Source organism: Diadema setosum, chromosome 15 (genome assembly GCF_964275005.1).
Source record: "Diadema setosum chromosome 15, eeDiaSeto1, whole genome shotgun sequence".
In the NCBI taxonomy this organism is placed as follows: Eukaryota; Metazoa; Echinodermata; class Echinoidea; order Diadematoida; family Diadematidae; genus Diadema; species Diadema setosum.
The window spans coordinates 23143625-23166937 of NC_092699.1; the positions used below are offsets into that span (position 1 = coordinate 23143625).

General features: G+C 37.8%; 1 protein-coding gene across 1 annotated transcript in view; it reads left to right on the forward strand.

Moving 5' to 3' along the window:
- Window positions 1–1781: 1781 nt before the first annotated feature.
- LOC140238871 (tubulin beta-4B chain-like) overlaps window positions 1782–23313 on the forward strand; it is a 41726-nt gene continuing 20194 nt past the window's right edge. Inside the window, exon 1 of the mRNA XM_072318769.1 lies at window positions 1782–2012. Coding sequence (XP_072174870.1) covers window positions 1956–2012 — 57 coding nt within the window. The 5' untranslated portion in view covers window positions 1782–1955. The remainder of the gene's footprint in view (window positions 2013–23313) is intronic.

Sequence of the window (23313 nt, forward strand, 5' to 3'; positions counted from 1 at the left end):
ATTTCCCTTTGTTAATCAGTTACAATAAAAACAACTCGACGACAAAAAAAGAGAACAAAACATGAATTTGAATAAATATGGAGTACCCCCGGCCTGCAAATTACAAGGATTAGAACCATACGGCACTGTCTGTCAGGCGGAAGCTCGGTGGTCTCATGAAATAGACGTCTGTCCGGAAACCAGGAGGTCGTAGGTTCAAATCTTGCTTGAGATTGATGTTGTCGTATACGATTTTAAATGTTTGCAATGAAGATGCTGTTTGAACAAAAATGGGTAACGAATTAAGTGATTTTCATCTTCTGTGAGTTGTTCACGTTTAGCATTGTCAGGGTCATTTTCAGTCAGGCCTGTCTCAATCACTTTTTTTTCCCCAATTCATCTCATTTTACGGTGGTGAATGCATGTTGTCGAATCGTACAGAAAAGTAAAACATGATTATACCGAAGAGGAATGCCATATTCTTTGTCCCATTTAACCCTATAAAGCCCAAGCTATTTGACCCCTTCCAGGCCCAAGGGGGGCACACGCATGCCCCCCCCCTGTATAACTTCTTTATTATGTGATGTATGACCGTCATATTTGGCACATGGGTAGAGCAACTCATACTCTACATGACCCAACATTTGAAATTTCTCAAGGTCATCCAATGAGGGCGCTATTTACCAAAATATACAGAAATACATAGAAAATACGCTAAAATCATGTTTTTTCTTTTTATTTCTTTATCCCCAGTATATATGTTTTCATTTCATATCAATCATTTTCATATTTACCAAAAAAGGAAAAGCAAGTCAACCTTCACTATTTGTTATGGTTGAAATTTCTCAAGGTCAACACGTGGGGGTGCTACTCGTTACAATATAAAGAAATATATGAAACCTATGATGTATTGCTTGGAATGGGTACATATATTGGTATGACATTTCATATTTCCAAAATATTGAAATTTTAAGTTTGCAGATTGATAGTATGATAAAAAAAGATGATATTACAGGCAAAGCTTGTGTGAAGATAACCCAAAAATAAAACGGTAGTCTTTGGAAAATGCTGTATTTTTTCGATTATTTCTATTATATCTATTGTTTGATGCCTATATCGTATAAAAAATAAAGGAAATAATAAGAAGACCATTTCAGGGTAATTCACAACCATAATTACTTCACATTTTGGCCCTTCAGCAAATTACAGTCAAGAAAACCCCCATTTCATCCATTATTATATTGTTAAGTGAAATTGGAACAGAAAATCATTCAAAATCTGACGAACATGGTTGTCAGTTTACGGTTGCCATGGCAACCAGCAATATCGGACATAGCTAAATTATATATCAAAATATTCACAATAAGATTTTTGGAAAAGTCACCAAATTTGGTTGAAATCGAGAAAAGGGTGTAGGAGTGGCAAACGAAAATATGGTAGGGGGCACAATGTGCCCCCCCCCCCTTGGGCTTTATAGGGTTAAAGATGACGCTTACTTTTATTTCTGCACTGTGTAAATCTATTATTGATGAATATAGCATAAAATGCATCCATTATAATAAATCAGAGAGATGAGGGAGAAGGAGTGAGAGAGGGAGGGAGAGAGGGGACAGATGGAGAGAAGGAGAGAGAGAGAGAGAGAGAGAGGAGGAGGAGGAGGAGGAGGAGGAAATCAAACAATCTAAATCGTAAACGCTTCTGAGACGGTCCCTCGAAATGCGGGTTGCCTTTTTTTACGCTTCGCAGCCGGTTGAATTTGTATTAATAATGAGGTAGAAAGCGACACACAGAGTGAACGACCGCCCCTTAGATGAGCGAACGGCTACTTGCCTTCCGCGCTCGAACGCAGGTAACCCGATTCACGGCCACCATCTGCACACTATCAGAGGGAAGCCGCCAGGGAAGCCACATCTCATCAAGCTATCCTCTCCTCGCTTTTTTGACATCTCGCAGATCTAGGAAAAATTTTCATCAAAATGCGCGAAATTGTACACATTCAGGCAGGCCAGTGTGGAAACCAGATCGGCGCAAAGGTATAGTACACAATGTTCTGTGGTTTTGAACACCATTGGTTAGGAGTATAGAAGATGTATAAGAACAAGAAGATGCGTCCTGTTGCGTTAGTGGTTGACGATAAAAAAAAAACAAAAAACAACACACTCCTTTTTGATGGAGCTGTAGCATGTAACAGGCTTATACAAAGCTTTGCGTTTATATTCATTTCTTTTAACAACATATCCTTAACTAGCTGATCATTCCAGGTTTTAGAATAAGACATGGACATGATGGAGAAACACATTTTAAATCAGCTGCAATTTGTGCAATGCGATTAGTGTATAAAAAAGATACAAGAAGATAAGAAACTTGCTTCTTAATGTGCTTGTTCGTGCTGTGGATTTGTGTTTTTTTCTTCTCATAGCAGGCTAGGTCTTGCATCCATGACCCCTTACTGAACCCCACTGTATACATGCATAATGTGGAGTCATCGGCGAGCTGACCAGTTGTCAAATTTCCTCTGGGCTTTTCTACAGTGCCACTAGAGTTGTCATTTACATTTTCAAAAAGAAACTTGAAACCCATTTATTTCAAGAACAGAACCGATAATTAGGTGATACGCTATCAGCGTATCACCTATTGTGATTGTCAAAATCTCTCTTTATTTTTAGGTGCTATTGTAATTGTCAAAATTTCTCTTTTTAGGTGATACGCTATCAGCGTATCACCTATTGTAATTGTCAAAATTTCTCTTTTTTTTTATTAGGTGATACGCTTTTAGCGTATCACCTATTGTGATTGTCAAAATCTGTCTTTTTAGGTGATACGCTTTTAGCGTATCACCTATTGTGATTGTCAAAATCTGTCTTTTTTCTTATTCTTCTTTCTTTCTGGCCTATTTTGTGTCGTCAATATCTCAAGAATGACATTAAGGAGTAACATGACATTTTCAGTCAACATGTCTCATGACAATATCTAGCCACAATAAGGTTTTCATGACAGTAACGTATCTATGACGTCATCTAGGCGCCATTTTGTGATTTTCGGACCATGTTACATGATCGATCATAACTTCATAACTAAAGGTCCTTTCTGTATCAGTTTTTGTGGACATAAAGTTCAGGTCACGCTCTATCTTTCTTTCTCTGATGCTAATTACCTAGGACGTCATCTAGGACGCGTAAGCGCGCGTCAAACATTTAAAAGGCTCAAAACAACTTTCCAATGGGAAATCTCGAAGTTTCAGACAATTTTAAGCGTTTCAAACAATTTTGCGCGTGCGCGTCCGTCCGCGCATTTTCGCGCGCACAGCGCGTCAGTAACATGAAAATGCACATTTTTTGACTGATCTGGATTCCTGATACTTTGAGTAACAATATCCATTGATTTCTGATCGATTTTGACAAATAACAAAGCAATGCACTGGCGTCAAAGTTGAAATTTCGCGTGCGCATCTATGTGCAAATATAGTGAAAAAACATGTCTTTGTTTATTTCGCCATAGCTCTTTAAATCGTCAGGTGACCCTATGTTTTTCTTGCATATTACAAAAGCATATGAATTGAAAATAACGTTTCAAGTATCATTATTTCCATAATTACAATATGACGTCATCATATCGTCATCTGAAATCAAAAAAGTGGAATTAATTTTTTTAAGGTACTGTTTCTGACATTCATTTGCTCGTATCTCTGTTGTTTAAGCTCAATATTATCCCAAATTCAGATATGTTGTACTTTGAACATTTGCCTTTTAAGTCCATGTCATGCTTTTGATATTTGATGACGTCATCATACCTTAAATTGTGATTAAAGGTAAAGACGCAAAATCGGACAAGTTTACGTGTATTGTCTATGGGAGGTGATTTTTTTTAAAAGCATCAATTGACTTAACAACGTTTAAGCACCTTTATCTCAGCTGATTTTGCTTCATTTCCTCTGAAACTTTAATATGTTGTAGCTGAGACAATAAGCTGCAGTAATCATGCATTTTATTCTTTGAAATCTCCTCATCAGATTGACAATTTTGCAGTTTAAAACTGAAAATGAAAATGGAATGTGGACTAAACGATTCCCCATGTATCTTTCACATACATAAGTTTACGTTCCCCATATTTTCTCGTCGAGACGTATGGCCGAGTGGTTAAAGGCGCCGTCTCAGAGACGTGAGATTGCGGGTTCGAACCCCACAAGATCACGAAACATTTTTTTTTTTATTTTACTTTTTTTTCTTCAATTTTGTATTACATATTCGTCCATGTAGAAATCACGTTCGTATATAAACGCACCTATACACACACACAGACACACACACACGCCATATCCCTCTTTTTTGTGTGTTGGAGACCACATTGCTTCGACTGCAGCAACATTTTGCAGGTTGACTTTGTCAAACCGATCATAGTATGTAATGACGACGACTGAGGTGTTGTACTTTGAACAATTGTCTTTCAAGACGATGTCATTGTTTTGTAATTTGATGACGTCATTACACTGAAAATTGTGATTAAAGGCAAGGTATCAAAACCAGCCGATTATAGGTTTTATGTCTGCGGGACGTATTTTTCCCAAGTTGCCAGAAATGGCATAGTGACCTCAGTCGTTACAGGGCCGCTTCTCCGTCTAGCAATGATATAGATGTTCACCAGGCCACGTTAGTTGAGTGGGCATTGACTTTCCCCCTGTTATATCTATACATTTCTTTTTTTTTTTGTCTTACCATTTCCGTGGATGACCCGTGGCCGAGTGGTTATGCACGCTCAATATAACTTCAAGGTGCCTATATCACATTCTTTTCTTTGTCGATCACAGATGACCGTCATCTGATGACCACAAGCGTATCACCTAACTCGTCCTCAATGTGACGAGTTTTCATGTCTCGTTTCTTATTCTTCTTTCTTTCTGGCCTATTTTGTGTCGTCAATATCTCAAGAATGACATTACGGAGTAACATGACATTTTCAGTCAACATGTCTCATGACAATATCTAGCCACAATAAGGTTTTCATGACAGTAACGTATCTATGACGTCATCTAGGCGCCATTTTGTGATTTTCGGACCATGTTACATGATCGATCATAACTTCATAACTAAAGGTCCTTTCTGTATCAGTTTTTGTGGACATAAAGTTCAGGTCACGCTCTATCTTTCTTTCTCAGATGCTAATTACCTAGGACGTCATCTAGGACGCGTAAGCGCGCGTCAAACATTTAAAAGGCTCAAAACAACTTTCCAATGGGAAATCTCGAAGTTTCAGACAATTTTAAGCGTTTCAAACAATTTTGCGCGTGCGCGTCCGTCCGCGCATTTTCGCGCGCACAGCGCGTCAGTAACATGAAAATGCACATTTTTTGACTGATCTGGATTCCTGATACTTTGAGTAACAATATCCATTGATTTCTGATAGATTTTGACAAATAACAAAGCAATGCACTGGCGTCAAAGTTGAAATTTCGCGTGCGCATCTATGTGCAAATATAGTGAAAAAACATGTCTTTGTTTATTTCGCCATAGCTCTTTAAAACGTCAGGTGACCCTATGTTTTTATTGCATATTACAAAAGCATATGAATTGAAAATAACGTTTCAAGTATCATTATTTCCATAATTAAAATATGACGTCATCATATCGTCATCTGAAATCAAAAAAGTGGAATTAATTTTTTTAAGGTACTGTTTCTGACATTCATTTGCTCGTATCTCTGTTGTTTAAGCTCAATATTATCCCAAATTCAGGTATGTTGTACTTTGAACATTTGCCTTTTAAGTCCATGTCATGCTTTTGATATTTGATGACGTCATCATACCTTAAATTGTGATTAAAGGTAAAGACGCAAAATCGGACAAGTTTACGTGTATTGTCTATGGGAGGTGATTTTTTTTAAAAGCATCAATTGACTTAACAACGTTTAAGCACCTTTATCTCAGCTGATTTTGCTTCATTTCCTCTGAAACTTTAATATGTTGTAGCTGAGACAATAAGCTGCAGTAATCATGCATTTTATTCTTTGAAATCTCCTCATCAGATTGACAATTTTGCAGTTTAAAACTGAAAATGAAAATGGAATGTGGACAAAACGATTCCCCATGTATCTTTCACATACATAAGTTTACGTTCCCCATATTTTCTCGTCGAGACGTATGGCCGAGTGGTTAAAGGCGCCGTCTCAGAGACGTGAGATTGCGGGTTCGAACCCCACAAGATCACGAAACATTTTTTTTTTATTTTACTTTTTTTCTTCAATTTTGTATTTCATATTCGTCCATGTAGAAATCACGTTCGTATATAAACGCACCTATACACACACACAGACACACACACACGCCATATCCCTCTTTTTTGTGTGTTGGAGACCACATTGCTTCGACTGCAGCAACATTTTGCAGGTTGACTTTGTCAAACCGATCATAGTATGTAATGACGACGACTGAGGTGTTGTACTTTGAACAATTGTCTTTCAAGACGATGTCATTGTTTTGTAATTTGATGACGTCATTACACTGAAAATTGTGATTAAAGGCAAGGTATCAAAACCAGCCGATTATAGGTTTTATGTCTGCGGGACGTATTTTTCCCAAGTTGCCAGAAATGGCATAGTGACCTCAGTCGTTACAGGGCCGCTTCTCCGTCTAGCAATGCAATAGATGTTCACCAGGCCACGTTAGTTGAGTGGGCATTGACTTTCCCCCTGTTATATCTATACATTGTTGTTTTTTTTTGTCTTACCATTTCCGTGGATGACCCGTGGCCGAGTGGTTACAGAAACGGTTTCGCATGCACGCTCAATATAAGTTCAAGGTGCCTATATCACATTCTTTTCTTTGTCGATCACAGATGACCGTCATCTGATGACCACAAGCGTATCACCTAACTCGTCCTCAATGTGACGAGTTTTCATGTCTCGTTCTTCTTTCTTTCTGCCACATTTTGTGTCGTCAATATCTCAACAATGACATCACGGAATGACATGACATTTTCAGTCAACATGTCTCATAACAATATCTAGCCACAATAAGGTTTTCATGACAGTAACATATCTATGACGTCATCTAGGCGCCATTTTGTGATTTTCGGACCTTGTCACATGATCAATCATAACTTCATAACTAGATGTCATTTCTGTATCATTTTCGCTGGACATAAAGTTCAGGTCACGCTCTATCTTACTTTCTAACGCTAGTTACCCAGGTCATCATTAGGCGCGCGTAAGCGCGCGTCAAAATTTTAAAAGGCTCAAAACGACTTCCCAATGGGAAATCTCGAAGTTTCAGACAATTATAAGCGTTTCAAACATTTTCTCGCGTGCGCGTCCGTCCGCGCAATTTCGCGCGCAGAGCGCTTAAGAAACATGGAAATGCAATTTTTTTGACTGATTTGGATTCCTGATACTTTGAGTAACAGTATCCATTGATTTCCGATCGATTTCGACCCATAACAAAGGAATGCACAGGCGTCAAAGTTGAAATTCCGCACGCGCGTCTTTCTGCAAATATAGTGAAAAAACATGTCTTTGTTTATTTCGTCATAGCTCTTTAAATCGTCCGTTGACCCTATATTTCTATTGCATATTACAAAAGCATATGAATTGTAAATAACATTCCAAGTATCAATATTGCCAGAGAAACGCGATGACGTCATCAAATCGTCATTTTATATAAAAAAAGTGGAATTGATTTTTTTGAGGTACTGTTTCTGACATTCATTTGCTCGTATCTCTGTTGTTTAAGCTCAATATTATCCCAAATTCAGATATGTTGTACTTTGAACATTTGCCTCTCAAGTCCATGTGATGGTTTTGATATATGATGACGTCATCATACTAGAAATTGTGATTAAAGGTAAAGACTCAAAATCAGACAAGTTTACGTGTTATGTCTATGGGAGGTGATTTTTTTTCAAACCATGCATTGACTTGACAACGTTTAAGCACCTTTACCTCATCTGATTTTGCTCCATTTCCTCTGAAACATAAATATGTTGTAGCTGAGACAATAAGCTGCAGTCATCATGCATTTTATATTTTCAAATCTCCTCATCAGGTCGACAATTTTGTAGTTAAAAACTGAAAATGAGAATGCAATCTGTACGGAATGATTCCCGATTGTTCTTTGCAACTGTATATTGGTCGAATCCACGCGGCCACTTGTGGGAAGTTGAATAGCGCCATCTCAGTCAGCACTGTCACGACAGTATAATCATACATTTAAGTTTCGCATAGAATCTCCAGGACAGCCATATGGCGTAATCGCTTAGCGCGCTGGGTGTTCATAACGCCATACCGGAAGGCGAGAAGTTCGACTCCCGCGGAAGTTTTCTCTTTCTTTTTTTTTTTTTTTTTCCGGCAATTCAGCTTTACTCCGATGTCATTTATCGTATTATTTTACCAAGTATACGTAACCCGTGAACACGGCTGCTCTATTTCCCTCGTTTTGTATTGGAGTTTGGAGATGTTGTAAATTGCCCCTTGTTACAGTGTCCCGCTTGCCACCTTTTCGTTTGCTCTTTCCTTTTCTCTTCATTGGTTCTTGTAATATTGTAACAGGATAGGTAGGAACATGTACGTTTAGATAACTGGCAGGAATGGGAGCTGAATTGATTAACTCTAGTCCAGGTGTATGGCGTCTCGCTCATCTCTTTGAAATTCCAGGTTGTTATTGTTTGACCCAATAACGGAGTTGTAGACAGGTTTTATGTTGCTATAGAGGTATCTTGTGCCACATGAATGGAAGGCATCACTGTTTAGTAGTAGTAATGAACTTTTTCATGTTGTAAATGATATAAAGATATGAATTTCACATCCAATCTTCGGGACAGCCGTGTGGCTTTATAGTCGCTTAGCGCGCTGCATGGTCATTATGCACTACCTTAGGACGAGATGTTCGGGACCCGCAGGACGCTATTATTTTTTTTTTCTCTCTCTCTCTTTCTTTGTTTTTCTTTTGGCAGTTCAGCCTCATTCCGATGTCATTACCCCACGACACACAGTCACTCAAGTTCCCTTTTTTTTTTTTTTTTTGTCGGAGGCTGGAGGTTGGATTTGCTTCATTTATCATACGTAATGTTGTAAATTGCCCTTGATATACAGTGCCCCGCTTGCCACCTTTCGTTTTCTCTTTCCTTTTCTCTACGTTTGTTCCTGTTACACTGCACAAGACAGGTCGGAAAATAATTTACATAACTCAACTGGAGCAGGAATGGCAACTGAATAAATTAACTCTAGGACAGGTGTATGGCGTCTCGCTCGTCTCTTTGAAATTCCAGGTTGCTATTGTTTGACCCAATAACGGAATTGTAGACAGGTTTTATGCTGCTATAGAGGTATCTTGTGCCACATGAGTAGAAGGCATCACTGTTTAGTAGTAGTAATGAACTTTTTCATGTCCCTCCATGTCAATTATAGTGTGTTCAAAGGGGTTGTGTGTCTATCTGCCAAAGAAAAGGAAAACCTTATTTTCGCCATGGCTATTTCTCTATACGTAACCGTAGGTGATGAGTGTTGTTGGTATCTGAGCAGTGAATAACACAACATCAGGCTAAAATCCCCCTTTTATACGCGCTAAGCGTTCAATTTGATATATCTTTATTTATGTAGTCAATCACTGCTAATGGCGTTACAGAATTATGTTATAACACCTTTCACTGAAAGTTTATAAAGCAAAGTTTATGGACAAGGCAAGCAATTGTACATGAATAATACCAATGATTTCAGAGGGAAATTATGGTATACCTAAATGTAAGGGTATCATTGCTTTGGAATTGCTGAAACAATATCTTGGCACGAGGTCTTCCACCTCTAATAACTGATCCCTTTAAAGATGTGTCGGTCACGGGTGATCGTCATGATTCATCTTTCACGTAGAAGCTTCCGTTCCACACTCTTAGTTCGAGAAGACTTACCATCATACTTCAAATTGTGATTAAAGGTAAAGACTCAAAATCAGACAAGTTGACGTGTTATGTCTAAGGGAGGTGATTTTTTTTTTTTAAACCATGCATTGACTTGACAACGTTTCACCACCTTTATTTCAGCTGATTTTGCTCCATTTCCTCTGAAACTTAAGTATGTGGTAGCTCAGACAATAAGCTGCAGTAATCATGCATTTTATTTTTTCAAATCTCCTCATCAGGTTGATAATTTTGCAGCTAAAAACTGAAAATGCGAATGGAATGTGGACGAAACGATTCCTGATTCATCTTTCACATACATAAGTTTACATTCCTCATATTTTCTCGTCGAGACGTATGGCCGAGAGGATAAAGGCGACGTCACAAGATACGTGAGGTTGCACACGTACGGGTTCGAACCCCATAAGAACACGAAACAAAATACTTACATCTTTTGCTTTTTTTCTTTTATGGAGTATTCACCTTCGTCCATGTAGAAATCACGTTTTCATGTAAACGTACACACACACACACACACACACACACACACACACACACTATCCCCTTGTTTTGTGTTGGAGACCACATTGCTTTGACTGGCAACTTGGACTTGAAATTACAAATGTTAAAGTGAAGATGGCTCTTAAAAGACCGCATGGCCATGTTTGATTTTTTTTTTTTACAATATAAAGACCTATTGGTAAATATTCATTCACATATCCTTTCCAATCAACTTACTTGGACACGCCGACACCACACGAAATTTTCAATTGGTTGCATGACAGAAACAATTTCATCTGAATTATGTAGGACTGCATAAAGAATTGGACTTCACGAATATTTCTCAATATTATATTATACTTCAAGTCGCTACTTAACATTATTTTCGTTGTCGATCACTGAAAATGAGAATGGAATCTGGTCGAAACGATTCCCGATTTATCTTTGTAACTGTATATTGATCGAATCCACGCGGCCACTCGTGGGAAGTTGAACAGCGCTATCAGTCACTTGACGTATATCGCCAAAAAACTGAATATCAATGTAAATTTGTGTTGTGTATAGCATACATAGATAGATTTAAGTTTCGCACAGGATCTTCGGATCTTCCGTGTGGCAGAATCGCTTAGCACGCTGCGTGTTTATAATGCCCGACCGGAAGGAGAGAAGTTAATCGAGTCCCGCAGGACTTTTTCCTTTTATTTCTTTTTTCTTTTCTTTTTTTCAGCAGTTCAGCTTCACTCTGATGTCATGAACACAGCTACTCTATTTCCCTTGTTTTGTATTGGAGTTTGGAGGTTGGGTTTGCTTCATTAATTTTGTCACGCGTAATGTTGTAAATTGCCCCTTGAAACAGTGCCACGCTTGCTACCATTCTTTTTCTCTTTCCTTTTCTCTTCATTTAGATTTTGTTCTTGTTATACTGTAGCAGGATATTTAGGAACGTGTACGTTTACATAACTAACAGGAATGGGAACTGAATTAATTAACTCTAGTCCAGGTGTATGGCGTCTCGCTTATCTGTTTAGAATTCCAGGTTGTTATTGTTTGACAAAAACGGAGTTAAAGACAGGCAGGGAAGGAAGTGACTTGATATTGCTTCATATTATATGAGGAATTTCGGGCAATACCTTTCCAATTAGTGTAGTGATTTTGACAGGGTTCTCTGTCGTTTATTTTCGTCATGGCTGTTTCACTAGTTTAGCCATAGGTGATATGTGTTGTTGGCATCTGGGAGAATAGAACAGATCAGTACCAAACTGGAATAGCCCTATAAGCAATGTGGTAAGCATTCAATTTGTTGCATTATCTTTCTTCTTTAAAGTCAATCACTACTGATCGAATTACACCATATAATATGGCACGTTTCACTGGTAGTTTAGGAAAAGGGAGCTAATTCAATGCAAGATACAATGATATGTGCTACCATTGATTTTAGAGACGTCATTGTGGTGTGGTGCTGGTGGTGGTAAGGGAATCATTGCTTTTAAATTAATGAGACAATCCTTGGAACTTTGCATCAAGAATATAATGCATGTTCGTGCGGCGTTTTTTTTTTTTTTAATCCTGACGTGGACATTATTTTTCTTTATCTTGTTTTTAATTCAAGAATGTTATATCTGAATATGTTCGATTTAGTTACGGTTTCAATGCATCTTGTTTACCATCTTCTCTGACATTAAATTGATGGTTTTTAAATTTGACATTGTCTGTCTATTTGTCTGTTTATGCTCATAAAACACTGCTATAACAACTAAAACATTTGTTTCACTTGTCACACGCAATGCTATGGATTGCAGTTGTGCATGCAGTTTTCCTTTTGCCACCTCTCGTTTTTCTCTCCCCTTTTCCCTCACTTTGGTTTTGTTATACTGCAGATGGGAATGATTACAATAACATAACCCAACTTGAAGTAGGAATGAGAACTGAATAAATTAACTCTAGGCCAGGTGTATATAGCGTCTCGCTCATCTCTTTGAAATTTCAGGTTGTCATTGTTCTATCAACGGAGTTGAAGACAGGCTTTATGTTGCTATAGAGGTATCTAGCTCCATATGAATGGAATGCATACGCTGTTTAGTATTAGTAATGAACTTTTTCATGTCCATCCCTGCCAAGAAAAGTGTGTTTGACGGGGTTCTGTGTCATTGTGCCTATGAGAAAGCAAAGTTTTATTTTCGCCATGGCTGTTTCTCTATGCGTAGCCGTGAGTGATGGATGTTGTTGGCATCTAGCTGGGCAGTAAAAAACCGAGTATCATGCTATAATACCCCCCCCCCCCGTTAGGTTCTAAGCGTTCAATGTGATATATATTTCTTCTTCATTATGTCAATCACTGCTGATGGAATTACAGAATTATGCTATGACACGTTTCACTCAAAGCTTAAAAAGCAAAGTTTATGCACTATACAAGTAATGGTGCATGAATCCTATAGACCATTGATTTTAGATGAGAAATTATGATATGCCTATAGTAGGGATGTCATTGATTGGGAATTAATGACACGATTAAGCATTTTCATAATCCTTATCCTTCACTCTAACCTCCGTGAAAATATCATATTTGAATTCAACCAATAAGATGGTAAAAAATGCATGCATTCATGTTTTATCAATATACAATGTATGGACTTTCCAAACATTCAACAGCGATTATCTCAAAATGAACATTGTGTGGGTTAGCACTATATTGCATCGACCCCTTCAATTGTCTATCAAGTTCATGTCGATGTTTTCTAATTTGATGACGTCATCATACTAGAAGTTGTGATTAAAGGCAAGATATCAAAATCAGCGAAGATTACTAATCGCTGCCTCATGTTCCTGTGTTTGATCGTCCAGTCAATACCAAACTGACGACATACGTTGAATATGTTATACTTTGAACAATTGTCTATCAAGTCCATGTCGATGTTTTCTAATTTGATGACGTCATCATACTAGAAGTTGTGATTAAAGGCAAGATATCAAAATCAGCGAAGATTATGTGTTATGTCTATGGGGGGATTTTTTTTTTAACCATGCATAGACGATAACGCTCAAGCACTTTTACCTCACTTGATTTTGCTTCATTTCCTCTGAAACTTAAGTATGTTGTAGCTGAGACAATAAGCTGCAGTAATCATACATTTTATTTTTTTCAAATCTTCTCATCAGGTTGACAATTTTGCAGCTTAAAACTGAAAATGAGAATGGAAGGTGGACGAAACGATTCCTGATTCATCTTTCACATACATAAGTTTACGTTCCTCATATTTTCTCGTCGAGACGTATGGCCGAGTGCTTAAAGGCGACGTCTCAGAGACGTGAGGTTGCACACATTCATTCATTCATTCATTTTCATTTTCATTTCATTTATTTCATTCCTTCTTTCTTTTTCGTCAAACATAACACGAAATGTATCAGAAGATATAACATAGGCATGTATTCGACTTTACATGGTAGATAATGGTTAACAAATACGAAATTATACATGCATACCGGCAAAATACAAAGTTATGTTTGGAGGATAAAAAAAGAAAGAAAGAACTGAGAGGTTCACTGAAAAGCATGCTTGTAAATTGTGAACCACTCAAAAGGATTCTTGTGAATACATTAAACTTTTTTTTTTTTTTTTTTTGTTTACAAATACAGGAGAGAACAAGACAGTAGAAACACAACGACATTACATGACTTTACAGTAGGGTATACCATGACACATGCGGGTTCGAACCCCACAAGATCACGAAACAAAATACTTAGCCATTTTACTTTTTTTTTTCTTCAGTGGTGTATTACATATTCGTCCATGTAGAAATCACGTTCGTATAGAAACGCACCTATACACACACACACAATATCCCTCTTTCTTGTGTTGGAGACCACATTGCTTCGATTGCTGCAAAATTTTGCAGGCTGACTTTATCAAACCGATTATAGTATAAGTAATGACGACTACGGAGGTGTTGTACTTTGAACAATTGTCTTTCAAGACCATGTCATTGTTTTGTACTTTGATGACGTCATCACACTGAAAATTGTGATTAGAGGTAAAGACGCAAAATCGGACAAGTTTACGTGTTATGTCTATGGGAGGTGATTTTTCTTTTAAACCATGCATTGACTTGACAACGTTTAAGCACCTTTATCTCAGCTGATTTTGCTTCGTTTCCTCTGAAACTAAAGTATGTTGTAGCTGAGACAATAAGCTGCAGTAATCATGCATTTTATTCTTTGAAATCTCCTCATCAGGTTGACAATTTTGCAGTTTAAAACTGAAAATGAGAATGGAATGTGGACGAAACGATTCCTGATTCATCTTTCACACACATAAGTTTACGTTCGTCATATTTTCTCGTCGAGACGTATGGCCGAGTGATTAAAGGCGACGTCTCAGAGAAGTGAGGTTGCATACGTGCGGGTTCGAACCCCACAAGATCACGAAACAAAATACTTTGCTATTTTACTTTTTTTTTCTTCAATGGTGTATTACATATTCGTCCATGTAGAAGTCAAGTTCGTATATAAACGCACCTATACACACACACACACACACACACACACACACACAATATCCCTCTTTTTTGTGTTGGAGACCACATTGCTTCGACTGCTGCAAACTTTTGCAGGCTGACTTTGTCAAACCGATCATAGTATGTAATGACGACGACGGAGGTGTTGTACTTTGAAAAATTGTCTTTCAAGACCATGTCAATAAGCCAGTTCGGGGTTAGCTCATGGGCACATGGGTACAAATGACCTTTCTTCTTTCTCAGTTGATTAGGCACTCCACTAGTTTCAAGCGACAGAAGGCATGAGCTTGCCCAACGTAACAATTTATGGAATTCATCAGTCATGTTCAAACAAAGGATGAACTTGCATAGACCAGGTGACCAGAATGATCCTTCCATTGACATTTTGGAAAGCATCCATTTCATTATTTTGCATTGAATGTATTAACAATCTCTTTCTATTGATATTGTCAGACACCGCTTTTGCTGTCATGTGGATGTGCTGGCAAGCACCACTTATAGGGATCAGTTGAATAATCATTACATTACAGATGCTTATCTCAGTGAATTTAAAAACCACCATGCTCTGCTGGTACAGATGACCTTTTTCTGCTCATGCTCAAAGTGGAACCCCGAACTGGCTTATTGTTTCGTACTTTGATGACGTCATCACACTGAAAATTGTGATTAAAGGCAAGGTATCAAAACCAGCCGATTATAGGTTTTATGTCTACGGCACGTATTTTCCCAAGTCGCCAGAAATGGCATAGCGACATCAGTCGTTACAAGGCCGCATTTCCGTCTAGCAATGCAATACATGTTCACGCGGCCCCGTTTGTTGAGTGGGCATTGACTTTTTCCCCCTGTAATATCTATACATTTTTTTTTTTTGCCTAACCATTTCCGTGGATGTCCCGTGGCCGAGTGGTTAGAGAAACGGATTTGCATGCACGCTGAATAATTTCAAGGTGCCTATATCACATTCTTTTCTTTGTCGATCACGGATGACCGACATCTGATGACCCCAAGCGTATCACCTAACTCGTCCTTAGTGTGACGAGTTTCATATCTCGTTTTTTATTCTTCTTTCTTTCTGCCACATTTTGTGTCGTCAATATCTCAACAATGACATCTCGGAATGACATGACATTTTCAGTCAACATGTCTCATAACAATATCTAGCCACAATAAGGTTTTCATGACAGTAACATATCTATGACGTCATCTAGGCGCCATTTTTTGATTTTCGGACCTTGTCACATGATCAATCATAACTTCATAACTAGATGTCATTTCTGTATCATTTTCGCTGGACATAAAGTTCAGGTCACGCTCTATCTTACTTTCTAACGCTAGTTACCCAGGTCATCATTAGGCGCGCGTAAGCGCGCGTCAAAATTTTAAAAGGCTCAAAACGACTTCCCAATGGGAAATCTCGAAGTTTCAGACAATTATAAGCGTTTCAAACATTTTCTCGCGTGCGCGTCCGTCCGCGCAATTTCGCGCGCAGAGCGGTTAAGAAACATGGAAATGCAATTTTTTTGACTGATTTGGATTCCTGATACTTTGAGTAACAGTATCCATTGATTTCCGATCGATTTCGACCCATAACAAAGGAATGCACAGGCGTCAAAGTTGAAATTCCGCACGCGCGTCTTTCTGCAAATATAGTGAAAAAACATGTCTTTGTTTATTTCGTCATAGCTCTTTAAATCGTCCGTTGACCCTATATTTCTATTGCATATTACAAAAGCATATGAATTGTAAATAACATTCCAAGTATCAATATTGCCAGAGAAACGCGATGACGTCATCAAATCGTCATTTTATATAAAAAAAGTGGAATTGATTTTTTTGAGGTACTGTTTCTGACATTCATTTGCTCGTATCTCTGTTGTTTAAGCTCAATATTATCCCAAATTCAGATATGTTGTACTTTGAACATTTGCCTCTCAAGTCCATGTGATGGTTTTGATATATGATGACGTCATCATACTAGAAATTGTGATTAAAGGTAAAGACTCAAAATCAGACAAGTTTACGTGTTATGTCTAAGGGAGGTGATTTTTTTTCAAACCATGCATTGACTTGACAACGTTTAAGCACCTTTACCTCATCTGATTTTGCTCCATTTCCTCTGAAACATAAATATGTTATAGCTGAGACAATAAGCTGCAGTCATCATGCATTTTATATTTTCAAATCTCCTCATCAGGTCGACAATTTTGTAGTTAAAAACTGAAAATGAGAATGCAATCTGTACGGAATGATTCCCGATTGTTCTTTGCAACTGTATATTGGTCGAATCCACGCGGCCACTTGTGGGAAGTTGAATAGCGCCATCTCAGTCAGCACTGTCACGACAGTATAATCATACATTTAAGTTTCGCATAGAATCTCCAGGACAGCCATATGGCGTAATCGCTTAGCGCGCTGGGTGTTCATAACGCCATACCGGAAGGCGAGAAGTTCGACTCCCGCGGATGTTTTCTCTTTTTTTTTCCCGGCAATTCAGCTTTACTCCGATGTCATTTATCGTATTATTTTACCAAGTATACGTAACCCGTGAACACGGCTGCTCTATTTCCCTCGTTTTGTATTGGAGTTTGGAGATTGGGTTTGCTTCATTAATTTTGTCACACTTAATGTTGTAAATTGCCCCTTGTTACAGTGTCCCGCTTGCCACCTTTCGTTTGCTCTTTCCTTTTCTCTTCATTGGTTCTTGTAATATTGTAACAGGATAGGTAGGAACATGTACGTTTAGATAACTGGCAGGAATGGGAGCTGAATTGATTAACTCTAGTCCAGGTGTATGGCGTCTCGCTCATCTCTTTGAAATTCCAGGTTGTTATTGTTTGACCCAATAACGGAGTTGTAGACAGGTTTTATGTTGCTATAGAGGTATCTTGTGCCACATGAATGGAAGGCATCACTGTTTAGTAGTAGTAATGAACTTTTTCATGTTGTAAATGATATAAAGATATGAATTTCACATCCAATCTTCGGGACAGCCGTGTGGCTTTATAGTCGCTTAGCGCGCTGCATGGTCATTATGCACTACCTTAGGACGAGATGTTCGGGACCCGCAGGACGCTATTATTTTTTTTTCTCTCTCTCTCTTTCTTTGTTTTTCTTTTGGCAGTTCAGCCTCATTCCGATGTCATTACCCCACGACACACAGTCACTCAAGTTCCCTTTTTTTTTTTTGTCGGAGGCTGGAGGTTGGATTTGCTTCATTTATCATACGTAATGTTGTAAATTGCCCTTGATATACAGTGCCCCGCTTGCCACCTTTCGTTTTCTCTTTCCTTTTCTCTACGTTTGTTCCTGTTACACTGCACAAGACAGGTCGGAAAATAATTTACATAACTCAACTGGAGCAGGAATGGCAACTGTATAAATTAACTCTAGGACAGGTGTATGGCGTCTCGCTCAACCCAATAACGGAATTGTAGACAGGTTTTATGCTGCTATAGAGGTATCTTGTGCCACATGAGTAGAAGGCATCACTGTTTAGTAGTAGTAATGAACTTTTTCATGTCCCTCCATGTCAATTATAGTGTGTTCAAAGGGGTTGTGTGTCTATCTGCCAAAGAAAAGGAAAACCTTATTTTCGCCATGGCTATTTCTCTATACGTAACCGTAGGTGATGAGTGTTGTTGGTATCTGAGCAGTGAATAACACAACATCAGGCTAAAATCCCCCTTTTATACGCGCTAAGCGTTCAATTTGATATATCTTTATTTATGTAGTCAATCACTGCTAATGGCGTTACAGAATTATGTTATAACACCTTTCACTGAAAGTTTATAAAGCAAAGTTTATGGACAAGGCAAGCAATTGTACATGAATAATACCAATGATTTCAGAGGGAAATTATGGTATACCTAAATGTAAGGGTATCATTGCTTTGGAATTGCTGAAACAATATCTTGGCACGAGGTCTTCCACCTCTAATAACTGATCCCTTTAAAGATGTGTCGGTCACGGGTGATCGTCATGATTCATCTTTCACGTAGAAGCTTCCGTTCCACACTCTTAGTTCGAGAAGACTTACCATCATACTTCAAATTGTGATTAAAGGTAAAGACTCAAAATCAGACAAGTTGACGTGTTATGTCTAAGGGAGGTGATTTTTTTTTTTAAACCATGCATTGACTTGACAACGTTTCACTACCTTTATTTCAGCTGATTTTGCTCCATTTCCTCTGAAACTTAAGTATGTGGTAGCTCAGACAATAAGCTGCAGTAATCATGCATTTTATTTTTTCAAATCTCCTCATCAGGTTGATAATTTTGCAGCTAAAAACTGAAAATGCGAATGGAATGTGGACGAAACGATTCCTGATTCATCTTTCACATACATAAGTTTACATTCCTCATATTTTCTCGTCGAGACGTATGGCCGAGAGGATAAAGGCGACGTCACAAGATACGTGAGGTTGCACACGTACGGGTTCGAACCCCATAAGAACACGAAACAAAATACTTACATCTTTTGCTTTTTTTCTTTTATGGAGTATTCACCTTCGTCCATGTAGAAATCACGTTTTCATGTAAACGTACACACACACACACACACACACACACACACACACAATATCCCTTTGTTTTGTGTTGGAGACCACATTGCTTTGACTGGCAACTTGGACTTGAAATTACAAATGTTAAAGTGAAGATGGCTCTTAAAAGACCGCATGGCCATGTTTGATTTTTTTTTTACAATATAAAGACCTATTGGTAAATATTCATTCACATATCCTTTCCAATCAACTTACTTGGACACGCCGACACCACACGAAATTTTCAATTGGTTGCATGACAGAAACAATTTCATCTGAATTATGTAGGACTGCATAAAGAATTGGACTTCACGAATATTTCTCAATATTATATTATACTTCAAGTCGCTACTTAACATTATTTTCGTTGTCGATCACTGAAAATGAGAATGGAATCTGGTCGAAACGATTCCCGATTTATCTTTGTAACTGTATATTGATCAAATCCACGCGGCCACTCGTGGGAAGTTGAACAGCGCTATCAGTCACTTGACGTATATCGCCAAAAAACTGAATATCAATGTAAATTTGTGTTGTGTATAGCATACATAGATAGATTTAAGTTTCGCACAGGATCTTCGGATCTTCCGTGTGGCAGAATCGCTTAGCACGCTGCGTGTTTATAATGCCCGACCGGAAGGAGAGAAGTTAATCGAGTCCCGCAGGACTTTTTCCTTTTATTTCTTTTTTCTTTTCTTTTTTTCAGCAGTTCAGCTTCACTCTGATGTCATGAACACAGCTACTCTATTTCCCTTGTTTTGTATTGGAGTTTGGAGGTTGGGTTTGCTTCATTAATTTTGTCACGCGTAATGTTGTAAATTGCCCCTTGAAACAGTGCCACGCTTGCTACCATTCTTTTTCTCTTTCCTTTTCTCTTCATTTAGATTTTGTTCTTGTTATACTGTAGCAGGATATTTAGGAACGTGTACGTTTACATAACTAACAGGAATGGGAACTGAATTAATTAACTCTAGTCCAGGTGTATGGCGTCTCGCTTATCTGTTTAGAATTCCAGGTTGTTATTGTTTGACAAAAACGGAGTTAAAGACAGGCAGGGAAGGAAGTGACTTGATATTGCTTCATATTATATGAGGAATTTCGGGCAATACCTTTCCAATTAGTGTAGTGATTTTGACAGGGTTCTCTGTCGTTTATTTTCGTCATGGCTGTTTCACTAGTTTAGCCATAGGTGATATGTGTTGTTGGCATCTGGGAGAATAGAACAGATCAGTACCAAACTGGAATAGCCCTATAAGCAATGTGGTAAGCATTCAATTTGTTGCATTATCTTTCTTCTTTAAAGTCAATCACTACTGATCGAATTACACCATATAATATGGCACGTTTCACTGGTAGTTTAGGAAAAGGGAGCTAATTCAATGCAAGATACAATGATATGTGCTACCATTGATTTTAGAGACGTCATTGTGGTGTGGTGCTGGTGGTGGTAAGGGAATCATTGCTTTTAAATTAATGAGACAATCCTTGGAACTTTGCATCAAGAATATAATGCATGTTCGTGCGGCGTTTTTTTTTTTTAATCCTGACGTGGACATTATTTTTCTTTATCTTGTTTTTAATTCAAGAATGTTATATCTGAATATGTTCGATTTAGTTACGGTTTCAATGCATCTTGTTTACCATCTTCTCTGACATTAAATTGATGGTTTTTAAATTTGACATTGTCTGTCTATTTGTCTGTTTATGCTCATAAAACACTGCTATAACAACTAAAACATTTGTTTCACTTGTCACACGCAATGCTATGGATTGCAGTTGTGCATGCAGTTTTCCTTTTGCCACCTCTCGTTTTTCTCTCCCCTTTTCCCTCACTTTGGTTTTGTTATACTGCAGATGGGAATGATTACAATAACATAACCCAACTTGAAGTAGGAATGAGAACTGAATAAATTAACTCTAGGCCAGGTGTATATAGCGTCTCGCTCATCTCTTTGAAATTTCAGGTTGTCATTGTTCTATCAACGGAGTTGAAGACAGGCTTTATGTTGCTATAGAGGTATCTAGCTCCACATGAATGGAATGCATACGCTGTTTAGTATTAGTAATGAACTTTTTCATGTCCATCCCTGCCAAGAAAAGTGTGTTTGACGGGGTTCTGTGTCATTGTGCCTATGAGAAAGCAAAGTTTTATTTTCGCCATGGCTGTTTCTCTATGCGTAGCCGTGAGTGATGGATGTTGTTGGCATCTAGCTGGGCAGTAAAAAACCGAGTATCATGCTATAATACCCCCCCCCCCGTTAGGTTCTAAGCGTTCAATGTGATATATATTTCTTCTTCATTATGTCAATCACTGCTGATGGAATTACAGAATTATGCTATGACACGTTTCACTCAAAGCTTAAAAAGCAAAGTTTATGCACTATACAAGTAATGGTGCATGAATCCTATAGACCATTGATTTTAGATGAGAAATTATGATATGCCTATAGTAGGGATGTCATTGATTGGGAATTAATGACACGATTAAGCATTTTCATAATCCTTATCCTTCACTCTAACCTCCGTGAAAATATCATATTTGAATTCAACCAATAAGATGGTAAAAAATGCATGCATTCATGTTTTATCAATATACAATATATGGACTTTCCAAACATTCAACAGCGATTATCTCAAAATGAACATTGTGTGGGTTAGCACTATATTGCATCGACCCCTTCAATTGTCTATCAAGTTCATGTCGATGTTTTCTAATTTGATGACGTCATCATACTAGAAGTTGTGATTAAAGGCAAGATATCAAAATCAGCGAAGATTACTAATCGCTGCCTCATGTTCCTGTGTTTGATCGTCCAGTCAATACCAAACTGACGACATACGTTGAATATGTTATACTTTGAACAATTGTCTATCAAGTCCATGTCGATGTTTTCTAATTTGATGACGTCATCATACTAGAAGTTGTGATTAAAGGCAAGATATCAAAATCAGCGAAGATTATGTGTTATGTCTATGGGGGGATTTTTTTTTTTTTAACCATGCATAGACGATAACGCTCAAGCACTTTTACCTCACTTGATTTTGCTTCATTTCCTCTGAAACTTAAGTATGTTGTAGCTGAGACAATAAGCTGCAGTAATCATACATTTTATTTTTTTTCAAATCTTCTCATCAGGTTGACAATTTTGCAGCTTAAAACTGAAAATGAGAATGGAAGGTGGACGAAACGATTCCTGATTCATCTTTCACATACATAAGTTTACGTTCCTCATATTTTCTCGTCGAGACGTATGGTCTCGTCGAGACGTGAGGTTGCACACATTCATTCATTCATTCATTTTCATTTTCATTTCATTTATTTCATTCCTTCTTTCTTTTTCGTCAAACATAACACGAAATGTATCAGAAGATATAACATAGGCATGTATTCGACTTTACATGGTAGATAATGGTTAACAAATACGAAATTATACATGCATACCGGCAAAATACAAAGTTATGTTTGGTGGATAAAAAAAAAAAGAAAGAACTGAGAGGTTCACTGAAAAGCATGCTTGTAAATTGTGAACCACTCAAAAGGATTCTTGTGAATACATTAAACTTTTTTTTTTTTTTTTTTTTTTTTTTTTTTTTTTTTTTTTTACAAAGACAGGAGAGAACAAGACAGTAGAAACACAACGACATTACATGACTTTACAGTAGGGTATACCATGACACATGCGGGTTCGAACCCCACAAGATCACGAAACAAAATACTTAGCCATTTTACTTTTTTTTTCTTCAGTGGTGTATTACATATTCGTCCATGTAGAAATCACGTTCGTATAGAAACGCACCTATACACACACACACACAATATCCCTCTTTCTTGTGTTGGAGACCACATTGCTTCGATTGCTGCAAAATTTTTCAGGCTGACTTTATCAAACCGATTATAGTATA